General features: G+C 46.0%; 1 protein-coding gene across 3 annotated transcripts in view; it reads left to right on the forward strand.

The window, feature by feature from the left end:
- The window catches only part of KATNIP (katanin interacting protein), a 119792-nt gene that overhangs the window by 56037 nt on the left and 37464 nt on the right, over positions 1 to 26291 (forward strand). For all 3 annotated transcript variants that reach the window (XM_075010939.1, XM_075010940.1, XM_075010941.1), the window contains exons 13-17: positions 1414 to 1554; positions 6895 to 7774; positions 9301 to 10032; positions 12018 to 12226; positions 16173 to 16248. In XM_075010939.1, coding sequence (XP_074867040.1) covers positions 1414 to 1554; positions 6895 to 7774; positions 9301 to 10032; positions 12018 to 12226; positions 16173 to 16248 — 2038 coding nt within the window. The remainder of the gene's footprint in view (positions 1 to 1413; positions 1555 to 6894; positions 7775 to 9300; positions 10033 to 12017; positions 12227 to 16172; positions 16249 to 26291) is intronic.

The raw sequence follows: 26291 nt of genomic DNA on the forward strand, positions 1-26291 counted from the left end.
GGTGGAAAGAGTGAGTGATAGGGATAGGGGTAGGGGGCTGAAGTGACCAGAGGATAGGGTCTTGGAGAAGGAGAATGACATGGTCATGACCTTAGGAAAAGGTTGAGGGAGAGCAAGGGTCTTTGGATTTGCACCATTAGACAATTGGCCACCCTACTGGGCAGGCATGAGGAAGCGTTGCCATGCCAGGAGAGCATGCCCAGCAATGAAGCTAGTAGCTCATTGGACAGCCAGCCTGAGCATAGCACTGCCCAAACGTCAGGCAGACCGCATCCACACAGGCATGGCTTTGTGCATGCAGGCCCACTCACCGTTCTGCTCTGGGGCCTGGAATTGCTGCTGGCAGGCATTTATAACTCCCTCAGGGGACTGCCTCAGCATTTATAAATTGATGGGTGTTCAGTGGGGTCTGAAATGTTTTGGGCATTCAGTTTTTGACCTAAAATAAAAAAAAAAAATCCACAGCAAGTACACTTTTTTCACAAAAAATTCTTGTACACCCTTACCCAACTTTACTTATACCTGCCAAAATACCACTCTTTCTCATTGCCAGAGTACATCCCACCTTTTCCTCCTTGCTTTGAAGCCCTTTGTTTCTTACTCCTTTCTCAGCTGTTGACAGTGTACAAGCACACAAGTGTCTCGGTGACTGTGGGGGAAGTTATTGTTTTGACAAAACTCAGCACTGCTCTCTTACCTCTGATGTAAACTCAGTTTTTGCGCGTGTGAAATTAGATCATTGCAGGCAACGGTGAGCACCACATTCTTGTGTCCATTCTCAGATGTCTACTCAAGTCCATGATGTGCTTTTCTACGAGGCTTCAAAAACAGCAGGCGCACATCTCTATATATCTGTAAGCTTTAGATCTAAAACTATATGCAAAGGAGATTGGTAAATTATGTGCAGTATGAAAATAATGAAGAATTTCTTATTCCCAAGGGATAAACCAAGAAGGTACATTCAGAAATTGCATTAATTTTTTTCTCAGTGTCCTGTGGGCACAAATCATACTCTTCTTGCCCCGCCCTCCTCAATTTGCAAAGCTGATTAATTTGATTAAAATAAACTGTGGACTGGTTTTGACCCTGCAGATACAACGCATTACAGTCAGTCTGAACACTGGTGAGTGCTCAGACTTCTCACAAGCACAGCAGGCAACAGACCTTTATCTAAATGCCCATCTGCTCTATGCTTTTCTGCAAGCCAGAGAGTAGAATGTACAGTTTGGACCCCAGGGATTATGGCTTTTTTTTCATTTGTTTTCTCTGTAGCAGTCATGTCTGTCAATTTGGTGTTCCTGTGACTTGGGCTTTCTGCTCCTATTTTCTGGTGAGCTGTGAGTTAATCACAGCTATTTGGCTTCAGGAGAAGAAAATCCCATTAGTGACCATCTCTGCTTGTCCATGTTTTAGAGCACCAAGGAACGCTTCCTATGGACGTGCCCTTTCTATGCGCCGGTTCAGCTTTACTTTGTTGTCCGCAATCCCAGCCGGTCACGTGACTTTGGTATATCTAAAATCAAGATTTGGAATTACAACACGACGACTCTTAGTGTAAGCATTTTCTTCTCAATTCCTTGTTGTGTACACTCACTTTAGATCTAGGAAGACTCAGTTTGACCTCCCTTCCAAAAGCGTGAAATAAATATAGGTATTGTCTTTAATAAGGAGGAGGAGCTGGAGAGATGTCTCTTCTACTGGGGGATATTGTTGTCTTAATTCTAAGTGGTAGACATGCAAGTCACAGTGTTTTCATTGGCAAAGTCAATGTTCTTTTTCAGAACTTACTAGTATTTGAGTAACAAAACCTTCGTGTAGAGTCTTTGTTGTGGCTTTACTGGTAATCAGAAATTGAGACACAGAAAGGTAAGTGCATTTCAATATGTAGGTCTCTGGGTTACGTTATCAGAATAGATAAGACTATTTGTCTGAACAGTTAATTATTTTATAGATGATTTATAATGAAGACTAGCTCAGGCTCCTGTAATTTTTGTTTTTTTTAATTTGGCGTGTGATATCTGTGTATGCATGTTAAAACTTCTAAATACTCTATCATTGCACGAAATATCACAGGGCAGATGGTCACTGATTCTATGCCTGAAATTCACTGTGGAAATTATTCTGGTTAGTACACTATGATGTTCAGTTCAGAAAATTCCCAGGTACTGAAGTCAAAGAGGATTTTCTGTTGTGGATTATAAATGAGATAAGCTTTATCCTCTCTGACTTGCTCTCATCTGTGTTCTTATATAAGCATATGGCAATACAAATGTATAGAAACTGCCAGAGAGGGAAGAGTCTTAACAAATACTATAAAACACCAGCTTAAATTATTTTCTGGAATACTTGTTGTTGTGTGTATTAAATGTGGGTTACAGGATATTACAGTGTAAGCAGAGTGGATACAATGGGCTTTTCTGAACCCTTTGAAAAGGACTTCTGTTTGTGGCACAAATAATACTGATCTTTTATCACCATGTGTCAGACATGTCGCAAATGTACTTATATACTGCTTTGTTTTCCTACATGAAATATTTGAAACCCCCCCCCCACCATTACAGCAAACTAGCCACATTATTCTGAAAATATAGTAGGCATCCTTCAGTCTGCATAGACTATGTATCGTGCCCTTTATAGTTTCAATTGAGGACTTCATTTACAGTGTCTACTGTGACTATGAAGACCCACACGAGAGTGACAGTCCTTGCTGCATCTCTTGCAGATGTCGTGGGTGTCTGGCAAGTCCTTATTGTGCTTTCTGTGTGCTTGCTTCTCCTCTGCTAGCTGTCTGATCCTCATCTCGCCCTTCTGAAGGCCCTTGTGTAACCCCTGCCTCCATCTGCTGCGGTCGTCTGCTAGATCTTCCCAGTTGTCCAGCTCGATGTCTGCCTCTCTGAGGTCTCTCTTGTAGACATCTTTGTAGCGCAACTGGGGGTGTCCGGGAGGTCTTTTGCCAGAGGCTAGCTCACCATACAGGATGTCTTTTGGAATCCTTCCATCATTCATCCTGTGGACGTGGCCAAGCCAGCAGAGCCGACGCTGCCTGAGGAGGGTGTGCATGGTTGGGATTCCAGCTTGCTCGAGGACAGCGGTGGTGGTCACTCTGTCCTTCCATGATATTCCAAGGATGCACCTGAGGCAGCGCAAGTGGAAGACGTTCAGCCTCTTTTCCTGGCGGGCATACAGGGTCCAAGTCTTCCTGCCATAAAGGAGGGTGCTGAGGATGCAGGCGTTGTAGACTTGCATTTTGGTGTGAGTGTACAGCTTGTTGTTATTCAACACTCTCTTGCTGAGTCTGGACAGAGTTGTGGCCACTTTTCCGATCCTCCTATTTAGCTCAGTGTCCAACGACAGGGTGTCAGTGATGGTGGACCCGAGGTAAACGAACTCATGGATGACCTCTAACGTATAGTTGTCAATGCTGATTGATGGGAATTCAGCAACATCCTGACCGAGTACGTTCGTCTCTTTAGGCTGATGGTAAGCCCAAAGTCCTTGCACGCTTTGGAGAACCGATCCAGCAGTTTTTGAAGATGGTCTTCTGTGTGAGACACTACAGCAATATTGTCTGCGAACAGTATGTCTCTGATGAGGACTTCCCGCACCTTAGACTTAGCTTTCAGCCTTGCAAGGTTAAACAGTTTCCCATCAGATCTTGTGTGCAGCAAGATGCCCTCTGTTGAAGATCCAAAGGCATGCTTCAGGAGGAGTGCAAAGAAGATCCCGAACAATGCCGGAGCAAGCACACATCCTTGTTTGACGCCGCTCCTGATTCTGAAAGCATCCAATAATGCGCCGTCATATTGGATGGTTCCTCTCATGTCTTTGTGGAACGACTGGATCATCTTGAGTAACCGTGGAGGACAACCTATCTTGTGGAGCAGTTTGAACAGACCATCCCTGCTGACCAAGTCAAAGGCCTTGGTCAGGTCGGTGAAGGCTATGTAGAGTGGCTTCCTCTGCTCCCTGCACTTCTCCTGCAGCTGCCTTAGAGAGAAGACCATGTCAAGGGTAGACTTCTCTGCGTGGAATCCGCAGTGTGATTCGGGGTACACCCTCTCAGGAATCTTCTGGAGTCTGCCAAGGATGACGCGAGCGAACAGTTTACCAGTGACGCTTAAGAGGGAGATTCCACGGTAGTTGTTGCAGTCGCTTCTGTCTCCTTTGTTCTTATACAACGTTACAATGTTAGCGTCACGCATATCCTGTGGAACCTCACCCTCTTTCCAGCACAGGCACAGTAGCTCATGTAGGGGTTCCAGGAGTGTGTCCGTGGCACACTTGATTGCCTCTGGTGGTATACCATCCTGGCCAGGGGTCTTTCCTGCTGCAATGCTGTCGATGGCTCTCTTCAGTTCATCCACAGTTGGTTCCTGATCCAGTTCGTCCATTACTGGTAGGAGCTCGACGGCATCGAGGGCTGCGTCAACCACAACATTCTCATGTGAGTGCAGCTCGGAGTAGTGCTCAACCCAGCGCTCCATCTGTTTGGCTTTGTCAGCGATGACTTCACCAGATTTGGATTTCAGAGGTGCCATCTTGTTTTGGGTGCGTCCTAATACCTTCTTCATACCCTTGTACATTCCTCTGAGATTACCAAAGTCAGCACAGGTCTGGATGCTGCTGCACAGCTGCAGCCAGTGGTTGTTGGCACAGTGCCTGGCTGTCTGCTGTACTGTTCTTCTGGCCGCTTTAAGTGCTTTATGGATACTCTAGCTCGGTGAGCGTTTGTACTCCAGGAGTGCAGAGCACTTCTTTTCACTGACTGGAATCATCTCATCGGAGTTAGCTTTGAACCAGTCATTCGCGTTTCTAGCTCTTCTTCCAAACACCGACAAGGTCGTGTTGTAAACTGTATCCCTCAGATGTTGCCATTTGGATGTCACATCGGCGCCCCCAGGGCCGCTGCGCAGATTTTCCTGGAGTGTCTCTCTGAACTTTTCAGCTTTCTCCAAGTTTGACGTCTTTCTGGCATCAATGCGGAGCCTTCCAGCAGGTTTAGAGCAGTACAGCTTCTTGGGTCTCAGCTTGAGCTTGGAGCAAACTAGCGAGTGATCTGTATCACAGTCAGCGCTATGGTAGCTGTGTGTCGGAAGGACGTTTTTGAGGTTATTACACCTAGTGATGACCACGTCTAGTTGATGCCAGTGCTTCGAGCGTGGGTGTCTCCACGACACTCTGTGCTGTGGCTTCGTTTGTGGCTTCATTATATTCTGAAAATATATTTATTATTCAAACCAAGTAGCCACACTCAACCAGACAAATAGCCACCTGTGTCTAGCAGCTAGCATTGTGGACACCATGCTGTGTCTACACGAGCCCCACCCCCCACCTTTCGAAAGGGGGATGCTAATGAGACACTTCGGGATATGCTAATGAGGCCTTGCAGTGAATCTGCAGCACCTCATTAGCATAACAGCATCCATGGCACTTCGAAAGTGCTGTTTTCAATCATGCACGGCTCGTCTGTATAAGGGGTCCTTTTCGAAAGGACCCCGCACACATTAAAATCCCCTTATGTTTTTATAGGAATGTGGGGATTTCGACATATGGAGGGTCCTTTTGAAAAGGACCCCATATAGACAAGCCGTGCACAATCAAAAGCGGCACTTATGAAGTGCTGTGGCCACCATTATGCTAACAAGGCACAGCATATTCATTATAATGCCTCATTAGCATATCCCAAAATGTCTCATTAGCATCGTCCTTTCGAAAGGGGGATGCTAGTGTAGACATTGCCCATGAGTTTGAATGTATCCTAAGTGAAAGCCAGAAAAAAAGCTGGCTCAGTTTGAACAAGCCCTATACCAGAAACTGGAATTGTTGAGTTTGTTTAGGGAACTAGGATTTCATAACAGGAAACTGAAGGTCAGAAGAAGTGGTGGGAAAGACACTATTAGAACCCGTCACACAACTATTACAGAAAATTTAGTTAGGTTAGGTTAGGTTAGTTATGTTAGTTTAATTTAGTATGTTGGTTTAGTTAGGTTAGTTATGTTATTTAAGTTTATGTAGCTATGTTAGTTTAATTTAATTTTTGTTAGTTATGTTATGCTAGTTTAGTTTAGTTATATTAATTAATTTGTTAGTTTAGTGATCTGAAGAAGTGGGTCTGTCCCACATAAGCTCACCTAATAAATTATTTTGTTAGTCTTTAAAGTGCTACTTGACTGCTTTTTTGTTTTGTTAGTTCTGTTATGTTTAGTTACATTACTTAAGTTAGTTCAGTTATGCTAGTTTAATTTTTTTATGTTATGCTAGTTTAGTTTAGTTATTAAATTGTTAGTTGAATTTTGTTATGTTAGCTTAGTTATGTTATTTGAATTAGTTTAGTTATTTTAGGTTAGGGATGGTAGTTATTTTAATTAAGTTATGCTAGTTTAGTTATGTTACATTAGTTTAGATATGTTAGTTTAATTATATTTTGTTAGTTTAGCATGTTAATTTATGTTACTTAAGTTAGTTTAGGTTAGTTATTTTACTTAAGTTATGTATGCTAGTTTAGTTGTGTTAGTTGTGCTAGTTTAGTTATATTAGGTTAGTTTAGTTATGTTAGTTAAATTATATGTGGTTAGTTTAGTAGTCTTATGTTACTTTCATTAGTTTAGTTATGCTAGGTTAGTTTAGTTAGTTTAGTTTAGTTATGTTAATTTAGTTATGTTAGTTTTAACCCTAAAATAACCTAATTAATCTAACTACACTAACATAACTAACAGAGCATAACTAACCTAACATAGTTTATCTAACATAACATAACTAACTAAACTAAACTAACTAACTCAACTAACATAGCTAACATTCTGTATCCACTCTGGAGTCAATATTTCAATTATGTTATATCTGATGTTGGGACAGCACAGTACAAATGTTCATGCTTCTATTTTTTTCCTTTAGGCCCTTGACATAGGTGCAAAGAATGTGAAACTATATATTGATGAGAACCATGTATTCAGTGGTCAGTTAGAAAAAGGCTGTGGAGATCTAACCGCTGATTTCAGCACTACAATTGACCTTAAAGACAATAGACAAGAGATCGCTGCACATTCTACGCAAGAAAGACCAAATTCAAATGGTGTTAATAGCACAGCCAATAAGGAGGACTCATATTTAAAATACCCAGAACCAGACTGGGCTTCAGTGCCCTGGAAATCTTCCCTCGAAGAAAATCTCTCTGAGGAAATGACGAATTCCATCAATTTTGGGAAAGAGAAATTGACTAGATTAGAAGAAGATTTGAAGTTGTTATCAGCTCCGGTCTCTGTGACCACTCTCAGGAATGATGTGTCAGAGTCAGCAGTTATGGAATGTGTTCAGTCTGATGATGAACTTACTATGAGTGAGCAAATGGAAAAACTAACAGGAAGAAAATTATCTGAATCTACAGGTATAACTCCATCTTGGTTACAGTCCCCTTCCCGAGTGACACAGAAGTACCATAAACAGAAGCCCTCTTGGCTGGATACAGACCACCATTTAGATGTGAGCGTACAAGAGCAGTCGGATGACAGCATGAGTGACTTTCCAGGACTAATTGATGAGACAATCAAATGTCACAGAAGTGAGCGGGGAAGAGCCAACAGTAGGAATGGAAATGAAGATGAGAAGACACAAATCGTGACCAGTAAAGGCAATATTGACTTGGACATTTTAGACCAGCTTCCTAACAAGTATCGTAGCACCCCTGGAGGTCCTGCTAGTGGGAGAAGAAGTGGCAGAGGTGCAAGAAAAGAGGGTTTATGTACAAGTCATGGAGATGAAGGTCTGACACATACAGGTGAGAGCTGTAGACATCATCCTTAACTTAACATTGCCTACAGATTGTCCATTACCAGGATTATATGAGACAGGCTTTAGTTACACTAATGCAGTGTTTATTTTTTGTTGTTCCTTGAGCAAGGCAGGGACACAACTGCATTAGACATAGTGCCCTGCCCAGAGCCGCTTACATTCTCGGTTTGAGTGTCAGTTATGTTCAGCGGGGGTGGACAGGCTTCAAGGGGCTGCCCCCTTTTCCAGCTGCTTCCCTCCCCAGAGGCCTGCAGGCTGTCCTGGGGCTTCCCCCCTCCTTCAGTGGGCCCCCCTGCAGGCTCTCCACAGGGAAGGGGTACGCTCTGGGATTGGGACAGAGGAGCTACTTATCTGGTCTTTGTTTCAGGCAAGATGGAAGAACCCTAATCCTGCTGGCCATGCTCTTGTTGCTGCAGCTACCCTCAGTAGCCACTGTCAGTATCTCCTCTCTCTTCCCCTTCCTTTTGCCTCCTTCTTACATCTGCCCCGTCCCCTTCCATGCTGCCCCATTCCCAGCACTTCCCATTTTCTAGGCACAACCAAACCCTGACCTTGTTTTAAGTTAGGGTAAGAGGAACCTGCATACCAAATTTGTTGGTCCTTGCTCTTATAGTTTAGGAAGAATTCTTGAACAAATGGACTCACAGGAGCACAGACAGACACACTCTAACACGATAGCTAGACAGACAGACAGGAGTGTTCCAGACCTACCATAACCTGTTTATTTCCTTTGAAGATAACTTTAAGGGAAAAGTGGTTTCTGCTCAGACTTTGTCCAGATGGGACAAACAGTTCATAGAAGTGAACTATAAGAATGTTTCACATTCTTCTCCTCCTCCTCCTCCTCTTAAACCACATTCTACAAAGATAGTTCCTATTTCAGCAGCACCTATTCTGTTAATTGAAATTTGTAAAGCAGCCACATGGAGCTCAGTACATACTTTACTAAATATTTTGCATTAGACATAACTGCTAGTCAGCTGCACAGTTTGGCAGGGCAGTTCTTCATTCCCTGTCTCATTAGGAGACCTTTGACACTATCCATTTACATATACTACAGTAAACCCATGATTTACATGGAGGTTGTGGCCTGGGCAACCTCTGCGTAAATCAAATTTCAAGTAAATTCAAGGAATTTCCCTGGCTGGGGGAAGCAGGTGGCTGGAGGAGAGGCTCCAGCTCACTTTGCAGGCAGGTGGGGGCCAGGTTAGGGGAGGCGCAGGGCACCTCTTGCTCCAGCTGCTGGCCGTGCAGAGCAGCCATGGTGCCCCAGCTGCCCCTCAGCAGGGGCGTGCTTGGTCCTGGGGCTGCTTCCTTGTTTAACATGAAGCTAGGAAAGGGAGTCAGATATTTTAACCTTGTGTGTGGTGAGAGGAAAAAAGTAACAGCAGCATTAGAACAGACTGCTACAGCAAGAGGACCTAACGTAACCAACGGAAGGGTCTGCATTGTGGTAATTGATTTCTCATCATGTGTACATATATAAAGACATATCTTGGATTTTATTTTCAGATGCAGTCCTTTCTCTCAAAGGCCTAAAAACTTTCCAAGCCAATTGGCACAGTGAACAAGAACACACTTTGCAAGAGTCCTGGAACTCCCTTCTAAAGTTCAATTATTCTCACCGGGGACGAATCTCCAACATGGATTTTCAAGGGGACATCTTTGATGAGTTTCTCCATCAGCAGAAAATCAGCCGGCATGGAGAACATCAGCTTGTGAGGAAAGAAGGAATACAAGTGCTACCAAAAAGACAAGAAGAAAATTCAGTGGAGACAGACGATGGAAATGAATTTAAAATACCTGTCTTGCCTTATGGACAGCACTTAATCATAGACATTAAATCCACATGGGGAGACAGACACTACGTTGGTCTTAATGGAATTGAAGTATTTAGCTCCAAAGGAGAGCCTGTTCAGATTGCAAAGATTAGGGCTGAGCCACCTGATATAAATATTTTACCAGCCTACGGCAAAGATCCAAGAGTAATAACCAATTTAACTGATGGGGTAAATCGGACGCAGGATGACATGCACCTTTGGCTAGCCCCCTTTACTCCTGGAAAGCTTCACCTTATCTATATCGACTTTGTGAATCCCTGTCAAATAGCTATGATTAGGGTTTGGAATTACAATAAATCCCGAATACATTCCTTCCGAGGTGTGAAGGATATTACAATGCTATTAGATGAGCAATGCATCTTTAATGGAGAAATTGCAAAGGCTTCTGGAACATTGTCTGGAGGTACAGTATAATGCTACATTTTCTTTGTGAAAGCAACATCTGGCTTCACTGCTGTTTTTTGCATTTTTAGCTCAAGTAAAATTAGTGTGGGTACATCAGCAGGAGTTGGGAATCAAACTTCCCAACTCAAATGTAGACGTAACCTCTGTAAAGAGATTATTTTATATGTATAGCTCCTAGAGTTCTGTCGCAGGTGGTATACTCCTCCCTAGATCAGGGCAGGGGAGAGATGTACAGTAGCCACATGGTGAAGTCTAAAGGGTGTCCCATGTATTGGGACTGTGCAGCCCAGTGTTGGCATCTTTTACTGAATCCCTCTTACAATCCTGTGTGGTTGGGGTATGGTGGCCCAATGGCTAGAGTCACAGGAGCAATCTCTTGTGGTCAGGATACACTATATGGTAGGGTGCAGCCAGGACTGGGGAACTTGGGCCTGCCCTGTCCACTGGGTTCCATTCCAGGACCCTGTCAGTGATGGACTCACCTGCCTCTAGCTCAGCGGGGATCCACCCACAATATGCCACGTCTTTAGCCAACTCTAACACCGTTTCCGCCTCCTTTTCCCACAAAGGCCCCTGGGTCTCTTCCTATCCGAGTCTGTGAAGTCTGTGGTTTGATAGTCTGTGCATCTGCTGCAACATCCCCTGTCTGGATGTCTAGAACTAGCCCAGTTTGGCTGGCCTCCAAGCCTGGGAGCACAAGAGGTCCACTTACTGGAGCTCACAGTGCACCTAATTCTCCTCCATCCGTCAGCCCAGACTGTGCTCCTCTCGGGTCTTTTATACCCTGGTTCCAACGGGATTATGCCCAGCTGAGTGGGAGGGGTGTGGTCTCTTCTGCTAACAAAGATGAGTTGGCCTCTGGTGTGCCAGTGCAGAGCTGCTACACCCCATCACAACTCCCCAGCCAAGACAGGGAACAGACCAAAAAAAAAAAAAATCTCTTTATTTCGTATTCACCTTATTTTTATGTGTGAGATCTTTTTTTATCCATTCATATTTTAAATGTGTGTAAAAATCAGCTGGAGTCTCTGGATTATCTTCACTACCGTAAAAAAAAATTGTGTTTTAACATGTTGACTAAAATGACTGAAAACTGTAGTGCAGATGAGGAATAAATTGTCCTTTGTCTATGCTACAATTTACAATCATATTAGTTAAACATATTACTCGACGGCTGCGTCTACACGTGCACGCTACTTCGAAGTAGCGGCAGTAACTTCGAAATAGAGCCCGTCACGTCTACACGTGTTGGGCGCTATTTCGAAGTTGAAATCGACGTTAGGCGGCGAGATGTCGAAGTCGCTAACCCCATGAGCGGATGGGAATAGCGCCCTACTTCGACGTTCAACATCGAAGTAGGGACGTGTAGACGATCCGCGTCCCGCAACATCGAAATAGCGGGGTCCTCCATGGCGGCCATCAGCTGGGGGGTTGAGAGATACTCTCTCTCCAGCCCTTGCGGGGCTCTGTGGTCACCGTGGGCAGCAGCCCTTAGCCCAGGGCTTCTGGCTGCTGCTGCTGCAGCTGGGGGTCCGTGCTGCATATACAGGGTCTGCAACTAGTTGTTGGCTCTGTGTATCTTGCACTGTTTAATGAAAGTGTGTCTGGGAGGGGCCCTTTAAGGGAGCGACTTGCTGTTGAGTCCGCCCCGTGACCCTGTCTGCAGCTGTGCCTGGCTCCCTTATTTCGATGTGTGCTACTTTGGCGTGTAGACGTTCCCTCGCTGCGCCTATTTCGATGTTGGGCTGCGCAACGTCGAAGTTGAACATCGACGTTGCCAGCCCTGGAGGACGTGTAGACGTTATTCATCGAACTAGCCAATTTCGATGTCGCTACTTCGAAATTAGCTATTTCGATGTAGCGTGCACGTGTAGACGTAGCCGACGTGTTAAAACATAGTTGCATGCTATAGTGTAGTGAAGGCCTTGGGTTGCAGTGCTTTCACTTTGTATTTTCAATTCCTAAATGTCTTGTCCTTTTCAGCTCCAGAGCACTTTGGGGACACTATATTGTTCACTACCGATGATGATATTCTAGAGGCCATATTCTGCTATGATGAGACTTATGATGGGGAAATTGAAAATGTGTCCTCGCTAAGATATGAGGAAGAGTTAAAAAGACCAAGGACTGCTGATGGGGAGGGAGATGAGAGACCTTTTACACAAGCAGGCTTAAGAACAGATGATAAGCAGGTAGGACACATAGTAATGAGAGTTTCAAAAGAAATTATCATCTATTTCCACTCTCACTGTTCCAGTGTCAATAATTGATATCAGGGACTCAGGCTGGGACTGAGATGACTGTGCCTGTTTTGAGGATTTTATCACCAGTCTCATTACTGTGAGAATTTTGTTTTTCAAAACTAATATTGTATTCCAATTTTTTGTCTTCTCTGATTTATTCATGAGCATTTAATGAAGGCTATGGTGACATTACACGCAGCCTTCCTTTTTAATTACTTGGATAGAGATAAGGAAGTGTTTCTTCTGGTTTAGACCCAGCTGTGTAGGTGCGTACTGCTTTGAGATTTAACTGTGTTTTTGAACCCACAGCTTGCACTTTTCTGAGTGTCTGGGGGTCTCAAATGCCAGTCTACAAGGTGCTTGGAAACAAGTATGTTCCAACCTGCTACCCAGTGACCTGTTACAAGTGACCAGAACTCAGAGTTCATCTGTGAAAGACGGGGGCTCATGTCCTGGGCTTTTGGTTCACTGCATCTATTTAAACCAAGCAGAGGAACAATTAATCTGTGCAGCTGGGTTTCCCCTGCTTGGAGGGCATCACATGCATTATCTACCTCTATTGCCTACCTCTACCTCTGTCCGCCTGACCCTAACAACTAGCTCATTTTGCCCTCTGGCCTCCATCAGACTCTGATCACCTGGTATCCATACCTGGCTTTCAACTCCTGTTTTGACCAGTAGGCCTGCTTCTGACTCTGGTCTTATGTCAATTATGAAAGTAAACTCTGACCTAAAAGTTACTTAGAAATTCTTTGTGAAATTTTCTCTGCAGATCCAAATGATAGCAACCAAGCAATTTGCTTTATGAACTGGGAACTGTGCAGAACAATGTAATCTGTTATGGAATACTTGCTTATCTATCCTGGTATAAAAGACTTTTTGTGACTTTCATCCCCTTAAAGTTCAGTTGATCATGGACTACTCAGGAGGTTCTAAAAGACTGGAAGAAAATTAACGTACCAGTATTAGAAAGGCCTGACACTGATCTTAGACAAAACAATTGAATGAATGATATAGGACACTATTAATAAAGGATTAAAGGAGAATAATATGGTTAATGCCAGTCTTCACGCATGAATTCAAAGTAGATCTTCTCAAACTAATTTCATGTCTTTTATATGAGGTTACATGTGTGGTTGAAAAAGGTGGGAGTGTAGATGTAAAATATTTAGACTCATGTACAGCATTGGCTTTAGTGGCACCCAATAATTTGATGGAAAAACAAGAAAAAAAATAAAATCAACTACGCACCGTTTAAATAGACGGAAAGCTGGCTACCAGGTAGGTCTCAGGATGCAGTTGTAAACAATGAAATATCTAGTACAAGGCTAGGCAAAATACATCCCATGAGCCAGACCTGGCTCACCAACCCACTGTATCTGGCCTGTGGAAGACTCAGCTGGCTCCCTGCCTGCCCCTCCCCCTTGACGCTCAGAAAAGCTGGCTGCAGGGCTCTCTGAGCCTGAGGGAGGGGAGAAGGCATCTCATGCTGAGTCTCTCCCCAACCCCCTGCTGCCCCCAGCGGCTCCCATTGGCTAGTTTCCAAGCTGAGTGGCTGGAGTGTGGCAGCTGCTAATTGAACGCCCAGCTCTGCAAGCAACAGCTCAGAAATAAGGATGGCAATACCACAATACCCTTAGTTCCATGTTGCTCCGGTCAGTTGCTCAGCCTTTAGACCTGGCCTCCTGGCCATCAGCCACAATTCCCTGGCCACCCAGCTCTGAAGATAGCTCTGCTGTCTGCAGCCACACAGAAGTGAGGCTGGTCAGAGCCATCCCATCCACAGACTGGTTCAGGACAGCCGCCTTGGGCTCCATGCTTTAGGGGGGCTAGGGTAGGCTGAAGCCAGCACCAGGGTGTCAGGCCTGCTCCTACGCTCACCAACAGCAGTGGGAGCCCTGGGAAGTGGAGCTACCCAGCCACAGCCAACTCCTCTCTGACACCTCCTAGCCAGGTCAAACGGCTTCACTGCAGTGCTGGAGAGCAGAGTGACCCAGCTCCAGTCCACTCTGTTTCCTTGAGTGACATAGCTGGGGAGGCAGTGCAGGCTGGGGCCAGGTCGCTCTGCTTCCCACCACTCTGGTAAGTGCAGGGGATGGGGCCCAATCCCTGCTGCTAATGCCAGACACTGGTCTTGAGAAAGGGGTGCAATAGGAATGGGAGGGGACAGGGCAGGAAGAGGCATGGTGGAGCTGAGCTTGGGGAAAGAGTGAAGGCAGAGCAGGTGTGGGAAGAGATGGAGCAGAGGCAAGGCCTGGGAGGGAGGGGACACTCCAGGCCCAACACCACCCAAAGGATGACCCTGAGGATAACGGCACCACCATAGCCGCCTGTACCAAATTTATGAACCCCTCCCCACAACTATTCTACAATTACAACACCACAAAATGTCAGAATTCGAAAGCTTGAAAGCTTGAAATTTACTATTTTTAAATCGTCTGACCATGAAATTGATTGAAATGGACTGCCAGCTTGGTAAGGCCCTATTTGTAATACGCAGGTATAATAATGACATCTTAAAGAAGTGAAATAAGTGCATAATTAGGGCCCTACGAACCCTACCAAATTCACAGCTGTGATAATCTATCACTGAACATGCCGTAAAATCTGGTCTCTTGTGTGCTTTTACCCTACAGATTTCACAGGAGAGACCGATATTTCTCAAATCGGGGTTCCTGACCCAAGGGACCATGCCTCTATCTGCCCTGCGCCCTCCCACCTCCATTGCACCCCATTCCTCAAGCCCAGATCATTGCTAGGATAGGGTCTGGTGTTGCCTGCAGGGAGGGCACTAGGTTATTTTAGTGGGATCATGGTATTGCTACCCTTAGTTCTTTCCTGCCTACAGAAATGGGTGGTTGGAGAGCAGTAGCTGTTGACTGGGCACACTGCCAAATGTACAGAAGTAAGGGTGTGACAGTACCATATTATGTTGCCTTGACAACTGAGTTGCTGCCTTCAGAGCTGGCTGGTCAGACAATGGAGACTGTTGACAGAAGGTCCAATTTCGCAGGCAGCAGAGCAGAAGTAAGGGAGGCAATCCCATCCCATCCCATCCCATCCCTACTTCTGCACGGCTGCTAATGGCAGTTCTGAGCCTTCAGAATCACCACTCTCCAGCTGCTCAGCTCTGAAGGCAGTGCCACCACCAGCAGTGTCACAGAAGAAAGGCAGAAGTACTACAACTCTTCCTACAATAACTTTGAAAACAAAAACAAAAAAGCAGTCAAGTAACACTTTAAAGACTAACAAAAGAATTTATTAGGTGAGCTTTCATGGGACAGACCCCCTTCTTCAGACCATAGCCATACCAGAACAGACTCAATATTTAAGGCACAGAGATACAAATATCGAGTCTGTTCTGGTATGGCTATGGTCTGAAGAAGTGGGTCCGTCCCACAAAAGCTCATCAAATAAATTATTTTGTTAGTCTTTAAAGTGCTACTTGACTGCTGTTTTGTTTTGATAGTATATATACTAGCACAGCTTTCTCTCTGTTCCTACAATAACTTTGTGACCTGCCCAAACTCCTGTTTGAGTCAGGACCCTTACAAATTACAACACAGAAACACAGTGTCATTTAAATAGCTGAAATCATGAAACGTATGATTTTTAAAATCCCTTGACCATGACATTGATTAAAATGGACCACAAATTTGGTAGGGTCCTAACCATAAGTGATCAGATTTCTTTATAAATTATAGTTTATCCCTTTCCTCTAGAAGTCTTTTTTTCTTTCCTGTTCTTACAGATCGTCCTTCCTCTTGCCCTGGCCTATTGCCATGTCTCATTATTTTATCAGGCAAATTTAGACTCTGAGCAATCTAGTACTCTATTAATAATACCCTGTATACAAATTACAAATATCCACTGCACTTCTTGGTTTATCTTTTAGGTTCAGGAGCAAATGATTGTCTCAGGCCATCTTTCTGAGCTTACTCCCAAGGTACCAGGGGTATACACAGGGCAATGTAAGTATTCAGTGTTGTTGTTGTTTTTTTCTTATAATATACAAACTAACATATTGCATAATGCCTTCCTTCATCTATGTTATCTGTGAACATTATTGTGTGGGATTTCTTCCCCAGCACAGTTATGTACAGACTGCTGATGAATGTTGAACTGAAGTGGAGAAGAATAAGTGTTTTACCAGCTGAAGCTGTGTGTATTATGGACTTAAGCACACCATGACACTTAGAATTTAACCCAGTTTTCTGTAATACTCAGAAGAACGGCACAAGGTGATTGATCTGTCCCTGAATGAAGGCTGATTTGAATAAGCTCTACCCCTGTCAATTTCTGTGTAAATTACTGGGATGTCTGAGGCCAGGTCTATACCAGGAGTATAGGAAGTACCTGTCTAGTGTATCAACTAAGCACTCCCAGCGTCTGTGCAGTTAATATACCTCCTCAACCCCACACACATGAAATGGCAAGCAGACTTCTAACACCTTAAAGAATAAAATGAGTTATACTGTTAATCACGCTGTTTTGCCAGCATAACTGCATGGACACTGGGGCTTTTGCTAGTAGAGCTGTGTCAGTCAGGGCTCACATCTCATCACACCCTTGGCTGACGCCACTATGCTGGCAGAATTTTGTACGATGGACTGGCCTCAGCAGAAATAAAACAACAGTAACCATTAGGAGCAAATCTTTAATGCCAAAGCATTATAATAAGCAACGGAAACATAACAAAGGACTTCTGTGCTAAAGCTGAGTGAGTGCCTGGATACAGATCCTTGCATTCTCTAGGCATTGTCCAGTCTCTGTCACCCAGCAAACCTTCTGTAGCTCTCTCTATGAGCACCTGTGCAAAGAAGAGAGAAGAAAATGAAATTGGCATTAACATCACCAGGGACTGCCCTTGCTCCTGTCACAGTCCACTTCAAGCCAAGACTCTTGAGCTGCCAGTTGAAGTTTATATCCCTTATCATCCACATACACTCTGCAATGATCTCCACACTTTGGTTAATGACTAATGTGCACAGCATGTGCTCAGCATTGTGCAATTTCGTAATAGCAGGTTATATGTAACTGGGCAGTACAGTTTGGCTTCCTTGCTGTTCGTTATACAGAATATCATGAGTATTAAGGCTTCTTCAGGGTTGGTGAGAAACAACTATTTGTGAGCTCGATTGTTATTTATGAAATGAGAAATATTTTTACATGTACCAAGGCAGGCTTATCCTAGGTGATGCACTGGGATTTTACCGGCTGTATGTAGATATTAATAATAGTTGTTTAGTAAAGCAACGAGCCTGTTGAATGCAAAAAGCTACCTATTTATATGCATGCAATACTGCTGCATGTACTTTGGTGGTCCTCCAGTAGTAGTAGTAGTAGTAGTAGGCATCCTTCAGTCTGCATAGACTATGGATTGCGCCCTTTAAAGTTTCAATTGAGGACTTCATTTACAGCGTCTGTTGTGACTATAAAGACCCACACGAGAGTGACAGTCCTTGCTGCATCTCTTGCAGATGTCGTGGGTGTCTGGCAAGTCCTTATTGTGCTTTCTGTGCGCTCGCTTCTCCTCTGCTAGCTGTCTGATCTTCAACTCGCCCTTCTGAAGGCCCTTGTGTAACCCCTGCCTCCATCTGCTGCGGTCGTCTGCTAGATCTTCCCAGTTGTCCAGCTCGATGTCTACCTCTCTGAGGTCTCTCTTGCAGACATCTTTGTAACGCAACTGGGGGCGTCCGGGAGGTCTTTTGCCAGAGGCTAGCTCACCATACAGGATGTCTTTTGGAATCCTTCCATCGTTCATCCTGTGGACGTGGCCAAGCCAGCAGAGTCGACGCTGCCTGAGGAGGGTGTGCATGGTTGGGATTCCAGCTTGCTCGAGGACAGCAGTGTTGGTCACTCTGTCCTTCCATGATATTCCAAGGATGCACCTGAGGCAGCGCAAGTGGAAGACGTTCAGCCTCTTTTCCTGGCGGGCATACAGGGTCCAAGTCTTCCTGCCATAAAGGAGGGTGCTGAGGATGCAGGCTCTGTAGGCTTGCATTTTGGTGTGAGTGTACAGCTTGTTGTTATTCAACACTCTCTTGCTGAGTCTGGACAGAGTTGTGGCCGCTTTTCCGATCCTCCTATTTAGCTCAGTGTCCAACGACAGGGTGTCAGTGATGGTGGACCCTAGGTAAACGAACTCGTGGACAACCTCTAACGTATAGTTGTCAATGCTGATTGATGGGGATTCAGCAACATCCTGACCGAGTATCTTCGTCTTCTTTAGGCTGATGGTAAGCCCAAAGTCCTTGCACACTTTGGAGAACCGATCCAGCAGTTTTTTGAAGCTGGTCTTCTGTGTGAGACACTACAGCAGCATCGTCTGCGAACAGCATGTCTCTGATGAGGACTTCTCGCACCTTAGACTTAGCTTTCAGCCTTGCAAGGTTAAACAGTTTCCCATCAGATCTTGTGTGCAGCAAGATTCCCTCTGTTGAAGATCCAAAGGCATGCTTCAGGAGGAGTGCAAAGAAGATCCTGAACAATGTCGGAGCAAGCACGCATCCTTGTTTGACGCCGCTCCTGATTCTGAAAGCATCCGATAATGCGCCCTCATATTGGATGGTTCCTCTCATGTTTTCGTGGAACGACTGGATCATCTTCAGTAACCGTGGAGGACAACCTATCTTGTGGAGCAGTTTGAACAGACCATCCCTGCTGACCAAGTCAAAAGTCTTGGTCAAGTCGATGAAGGCTATGTAGAGTGGCTTTCTATGCTCCCTGCACTTCTCCTGCAGCTGCCTTAGAGAGAAGACCATATCAACGGTAGACCTCTCTGCGCGGAATCCGCACTGCGATTTGTGGTACACCCTCTCAGCAATCTTCTGGAGTCTGCCAAGGATGATGCGAGCGAACAGTTTACCAGTGACGCTTAAGAGGGAGATTCCACGGTAGTTGTTGCAGTCGCTTCTGTCTCCTTTGTTCTTATACAACGTTACAATGTTAGCGTCACGCATATCCTGTGGAACCTCACCCTCTTTCCAGCACAGGCACAGTAGCTCATGCAGGGGTTCCAGGAGTGTGTCCGCGGCACATTTGATTACCTCTGGTGGTATACCGTCCTGACCAGGGGCCTTTCCAGCTGCAATGCTGTCGATGGCTGTCTTCAGTTCATCCACAGTCAGCTCTTGGTCCAGTTCGTCCATTACTGGTAGGAGCTCGACGGCATCGAGGGCTGCATCAACCACAACATTCTCACGTGAGTACAGCTCGGAGTAGTGCTCAACCCAGCGCTCCATCTGTTTGGCTTTGTCAGCGATGACTTCACCAGATTTGGATTTCAGAGGTGCCATCTTGTTCTGGGTGGGTCCTAATACCTTCTTCATACCCTCGTACATTCCTCTCAGATTACCAAAGTCGGCACAGGTCTGAATGCTGCTGCATAGCTGGAGCCAGTGGTTGTTGGCGCAGTGCCTGGCTGTCTGCTGTACTGTTCTTCTGGCCTCTCTAAGTGCTTGCTGGGTATTCTGGCTCGGTGAGCGTTTGTACTCCAGGAGTGCAGCGCGCTTCTTTTCACTGACTGGAATCATCTCATCGGAGTTAGCTTCAAACCAGTCGTTCGTGTTTCTAGCTCTTCTTCCAAACACCGACAAGGCCGTGTTGTAAACTGTATCCCTCAGATGTTGCCATTTGGATGTTGCATCGACGCTCCCAGGGCCGCTGCGCAGATTTTCCTGGAGGGTCTCTCTGAACTTTTCAGCTTTCTCGGAGTTTGCTGTCTTTCTGGCGTCAATGCGGGGCCTTCCAGCAGGTTTAGAGCGGTACAGCTTCTTGGGTCTCAACTTGAGCTTGGAGCAAACTAGCAAGTGATCTGTATCACAGTCAGCACTATGATAGCTGCGTGTCAGAAGGACGTTTTTGAGGTTATTACGCCTAGTGATGACCACATCAAGTTGATGCCAGTGCTTCGAGCGTGGGTGTCTCCACGACACTCTGTGCTGTGGCTTTGTTTGGAAGAATGTGTTTGTGATGCACAGATTGTGGTACGTGCACAGTTCAAGGAGACGCTGTCCATTGTCATTCATTTTTCCCACACCGAAGTGTCCTAAGCAGGAAGGCCATGAGGCCCAATCACCTCCAACTCTTGCATTGAAATCACCCAAGATGTACAGTTGTTCACGAGCAGGTATTTGCACTACAGCAGCACTAAGCACGTCGGAGAACTTGTCTTTTACTTCTGGTGTGGCATACAGGGTTGGGGCATAAGCGCTGATCAGGTGGACAGGACTGGCGCAAGTTTGAAGCGTGATCCGAAGAAGTCTTTCTGATCCGCCCATGACTAAATCCACCATTTGTAGAAGGGTGTTTCTGACAGCAAAGCCAACACCATGCTCTCTGGGTTCTTCTTGGGCTTTACTGTGCCAGAAAAAGGTGTAGTTCTTTTCCTTTAGAGATCCCGAATCTGCAAGTCACATCTCTTGCAGTGCAGCGACATCAACTCTGAGCCTCTTCAGTTCCTCGTTGATGACAGTGGTCTTTCGGGTGTCACTGATGGCCTGAAGATCTTCAGTCAAGCCGGTCAGCACGGTCCACACATTCCAGCAAGCAAGCTTAAATTGTTGATGTTTCTCATTTCTTGTTGATTTTCTTATTGGTTTGCCTGGTGCCCAAATTTCAGTCACTTGTCAGGTGCAGGAACCTTAAGCCTCACGCACCCAGCGAGGCAGGTGAACTGTGGCGGGACAGTACCCTATTGGCTGGGGGCTGCCCAGCTTGAGGCGGGCGGTGACTGTCCAGTGAGATGCGAGGATCCCTCCCACCGTCGAAGGCAACCCCTGGCGCTCGTTCTCTACGCCAATCGAGCAAGAGCTTATAACCGGTAACTGTTGCCTCCCGTGTTGATGCAACGCTGTTCAGCGATGCCGGAGTACCTCGCCGGGCGTGAGCCTGGGCATTTGTTATGGAGACTCTGGGCTGCCCAGACACCAGTGTCCCCCTCTCGGCTTTACTGATATAGTCCAAAGGAGAGGATAACCTCCACGTCTGGTACCAACTCAGCTGCAGGAGTTGCCGGGATAGTGCCAGAAGTTGACACTGAACCGCCTTCGGACTCCACTCCGGATTTTCTGTCAGGGTTTACTCCCTTAGCCTCTCTCCTTCCCAGGATAACCCACAAGGCAGTGGGGTGTGGAGAATGTGTTTAAGGATCCTACTACTTCATACCTCCCTGTCACCACGTCAGCATAGCTGCCTGTGGAGCCATGACCTCATATCCCCGGGACTCTCCTCCCTACCTTTGCCCCCCCCAGCTACCATCACCATAGGACCCTCCCCAACCCACTACCCCCCATCTGCTCCCGTGTCCACCCTCCTCACTGCACTGGCCCCTCTCCCCCCAGCTGCTCTCAGTGCCCCCAGGTCCACCTTCCCCCATCACTCTTCAGGCTCTCTTCTTCAGAGACTTCTTTTCCTGGTAGTGCTGCCTTGCAGGGTACAGGTGGAACACCATACCTGAAAAGGACAAACAAACATGGGGCTCCTCCTTCGGCGAACTCCCAGAGGCAAACTCCCTTCCCTGTTAGCTGCTGCCCCCTGTTCGCTGCTCACCCCTTGTTCACTGGGAGCTCCCTTCTTATAGGGAGAGCTGCTGGCTGGGCAGGCCTGGCTCAAAGCCTTGCCTCCAGTCTATTCAGCCCTTGAAGGCTCACCTGGCAGGGAGCTCCCCCAATTCACACCTTGCAAACTGCTCTTCTCTGCGCAGCACAAGCTCAGGCTCTGCAAAGTAACATAGCTGCACAGACAGACAGACATTCACCCACCAGCTCACCACACAGCCCCCCAAATCCCACACTCACCCAAGCTCCTCTAGGACGCTTTGTGGCTCCTCCAGTGGCTATCTCATATTGCTTTGTAGGCAACCATTACTGACCTGTGTACCAGTGTGCCCTCCCAAACTCAGCTGTCAAGTTGCAAGGATGCTCTTGTCTCCCATTTTCATGCCAATCCAGGGCCAGGTTTTGCCCATTTGTTGCTGGGGTCAGGTATCTCAGCATTGGTGCAATATCACTGTAGAAACCCCCAATATGCCTTGTACGGCCTCTTGGAGTTGTACTGAAACCCTGGATCTCATCACTATCTGGTGAGAAGCATTTGTGCAGGAAGCTCTTGTGGTCAGTCACTGCAACGAAGACCTTTTTGTGGACATGGCTAACAGATGACCACAGGGGCCACAACCAGAATGCTGCCTAGTGCAGGATAAATAACAAACAACTCTGGAGAATATACTTTCAAACAAGGAATGACAGAAAATAGTCTAGGGTTAGTTATGTGTTCTGTTCACTTTTGGAGTATCTGGACAGAATTCTGCACTATTACACAGCCTCCCAAACCAGGGTGTTTGTGGAACTAGCTACCTGAGTTTTTTCCCCTACCCTCAGTGTGACCATGAGATGCTTAGGAAGATGGGTTTGAGGAGACCATTGAAAATCTCAGGTTCTCTAGGTTCCCTGAGGATTAGGTTCTCTTTGGGACTCAGAACCCGAATGCCAGTCTGCAAGAAGACATCCCTGATTCCTGCCATATGATGAATAAACCCAATTCACAGCCAGCAATTCTGGCCAGGGCAGAAGAGGCAGATCATGTGGAGAGAGCCACACCATGTAAGTGTATCTTTGCAATTTATTATTGTTGTGGTTGTTAAGCTGTTCTAGCTTCCATTCTAGGTGTCCCATGGCTAAGGCCATTTTACAAGAATGTAAACTAGGTGCCCTTCTGACTCTTTGCCCTTCCCCACGCACACCTGCCTCCATCCCTTCTCAGACCCACACTGCCCGTTCCCTCACTCCCTTGAACAAGATTCCAAAATGGTATCTGTTCCAACAGGGCAGTCAGCCTCTGTCATGCTTCTCATGTCAGTGCATCTGTATTGCCTCTCTGTGGTTCACTGAGGGCATCTACTTAAAGGTTTCTGGCTCCTCTCTTACGCTGCATCTACACTACGAGATAAATTTGAATTTAAGGCAGTTAGCTTGATATTACCACATGACTGTCTTCACAGTAAATACCATTAGCTCAATTTAGGGAGCACTAATATCGAGATTACAAAATTGCGGTTACCTGACGGGTATAGCATCAAGCTTGCATTCAGAAGTTCAATTAAAGGCCAGTGTGGAAGTGCCACATCTTAAATGCAGATTTATTAGCCTCCAGAGATGTCCCATATGTAACCCACAATGCCCCTCACTGCTCCACTCTGGCCGCTGCTCTCCAGTTAATTAGGTAACAGGAACACTGTGAATTTGAAAGCGGAACAGCAAGCCTTTGGCTGTGGGCTCATGTTTGTACAAGAGTCTGAGAAATGCCTTTCTTTGCTATTAGTGCTGTGAGCAGATCTACCCATTACAAATAGCCCCTGCAGGGAGTTCGTGGTTCTGTCTTTTACTTATTGGGGTTTTTTTTCTGCACTGCCTGGCACCAGCTACTGCCCCGCAGCACCACGTGGCAACAAGGCTGCTGTGAGGGTTGTGCTTGCATAAAATGCTGAAAAACTTCTTCTCAGCAGTTTACATTTGTGCGCGAACCCCCTTCCCTCCCCAACAGGAGCCACGTAGTCTGGGTCTTTCTTGCGCTCAGCCACATCACGTGGGTAGCCCCTGACCCAATGACAGGATGTGCCTGCCATTCAGTGATGACCATGCTGCCAGGCAGCTCCCTGTCATAGATTGCACGTACTCTGGGCTCCAAGGGCAGGGAAGATATTCAGGGGCTTGCAGCTGCTGGGGGGAAGTCTCCCCCAGTGGCTGTGATATTCAGGGAGGACCACCTCAACTGGCCCCCCACTGAACACCCGTACACCCATAGCATGGGACCACTGGGGCTTGCTGCTGCCGAGAAGTCTCCCCTGGCAGCTAAGATACTTAGGGAGGACCACTTCAACTAGTCCCCCTCTGAACCCTCCCTGTGTCCATAGTGTGGGACTACTAGGGCTTGCTGCCGCCAGGGGGAAAGTCTACTCCGGCAGCTAAGATAGTCAGTGGGGACTACTTCAGCAGCTGCAGACCACAGCACCCCCTCCAAATCCCACCAAAAATATTTTGGGAGCTTGCTGTCCATTGTAGATACCTTCTGGTTTTATATTTTGGTTATAAAGTCTTTTTGCTAATAGCTGCTATCTGTCTTCATGCTTTGACCACCTCAGAAACAGGAGTGTGTGGGTGGGGATGGTTCTAGCTGAGATTCCTGTTTGCATTGTAAGTTCAGTGCATGATATTTCACTGCCATCACCCATGTTGGCAATATCTATATAGGAAGGGGAAAGTCAAAACTTCTTTTTTCCTAGGTTTCCTATCCTCTTTCTTCTAACTTTAGAATACAGTCCGGGCCCCTGTATTATTTTCAGGGAGCAGATGTGATGATGGGAGGTGGGACAGCAGTGGATGGCCAGCCGAGAACATAGTTGTTGTACAGATGCCTTATAGTGCTCCGGAAACCCAAAGACCCTCCCCATCAGCAATTCTCTTTCTTGAAAAACGTTCCTATCTTCTTTTTCTTCACACTTTTCAGGTTCTCTGTATTATTTTCAGCGATCACATGCAATGATGGGAGGAGGTGGGACACTCAGTGGATGGCCAGTTGAGAACACAGTCATTGCATAGAAGCCTTGTAGTACACCAGGAAGGCAAAGACTCTCCCCATCAGCAAGTCTCTTTTCTTAGGAATATTGTAAAAATATTGTAAGAAATTCACAGATCTGTCACGCCGATGTTTCATGCTAAAGTTGTGACTATCAGCCATTTGAAGTCCCACACCACAGAGGATATTTCCATTTGTTATGTATGGTATCTGCCTGGTCATTCCCCCAGAATAGCGCACAACTTTCTTGCACTTCTGCAGCATTTCTTGGGAGACCATATTGGTGAATAACTTCATAGAATGTCTCACTGGTCTGCCCTTTGCCTTTTTGAATAAATCTCTTCTCTGCCTTCTGGTCGTTTGCCTCAGGGTAGTGTCACAGAGAGTCAGAACAGCCTAAAGGGGATATAGAGAGAATTACTAGTCAACTCACATCTGGGTACCCCACTAAGGCCACCAGCACCATTTATGCTCCCCCAAGGCTCCCTAAATCTTCAAAACCAAACCAAGGACGTAAGTCCTAGCTCTCAGCCACCAAGGCTCCACATCAAAGACAAATAGTATATACTGCACAGACGAAATCCCAGAGCAGACAGCTCTCCCCATGCACAAACCGCTCTTTCTGTATCTGAGGTTCCCCAACTGGGAAAGACGCTCAGGGAGGTAAAATCAGAAGTACACATAAAAATTTTATCATATTGTTCCTATTCCAGACAGACTAATTTTTTCTTACTCCCACAGCCACGACTCCTGCAGTGGCCAGGGCCTCAAGGATGGGACCTTTATCTATAGCTGGCTATCCTTCAGGGAGGAAATGGAAGACTCTGGACAAAAGTGTTATGGACATCATTAGAGTTCTAAAGTTGAAAACAGGATAGCAGAGAGATGGAAGCATTATTTGAGCACAGAGAAGAAAAAAGAGAGAGGGCTCTCTGGGGGGAATCATGAATCCAGGAGACAGCATGACAGTTGCCAGGAAGAGCAGTGCTATGGCCAAAGATAGAATTGAAAAAGGATGGGAGATACAGAGGCAGCTTCTGGAGGCGATGTAAAGTCTAAATGCTCTGCTGCAACACGTATTAATGTTAGGACAGCAGGTGCTGCAAGTACAGCAAGGCTCACCTATGTTCTGACAACACAATATATTGGGAACAGTAGCAACTCCTGCTAGTTGTTGCTTTCCCTCATTCCCGCGCACCAATGCAGTGATCCAAGGGCCATTCACTTGACAGAGGCAGTTCTGGGCACAGAGAACAGCTCTCTTGAACCTTCCAGCATCCCTGGTAACTTTGAACGCCAGAAGGCCCTCAAACAAGGAGAAACCGAGACAAGGTGTATTCTTCCCTGTGATTTTTAAGCCATCCTCATTTTGTTTTACGCAACACTTTTGCTCTTTTAGAGTGTGCTTCACTATTGTTTTAATTAAAGGTTTCTTTCT

Source organism: Carettochelys insculpta, chromosome 16, assembly GCF_033958435.1.
Source record: "Carettochelys insculpta isolate YL-2023 chromosome 16, ASM3395843v1, whole genome shotgun sequence".
NCBI lineage: Eukaryota > Metazoa > Chordata > Testudines > Carettochelyidae > Carettochelys > Carettochelys insculpta.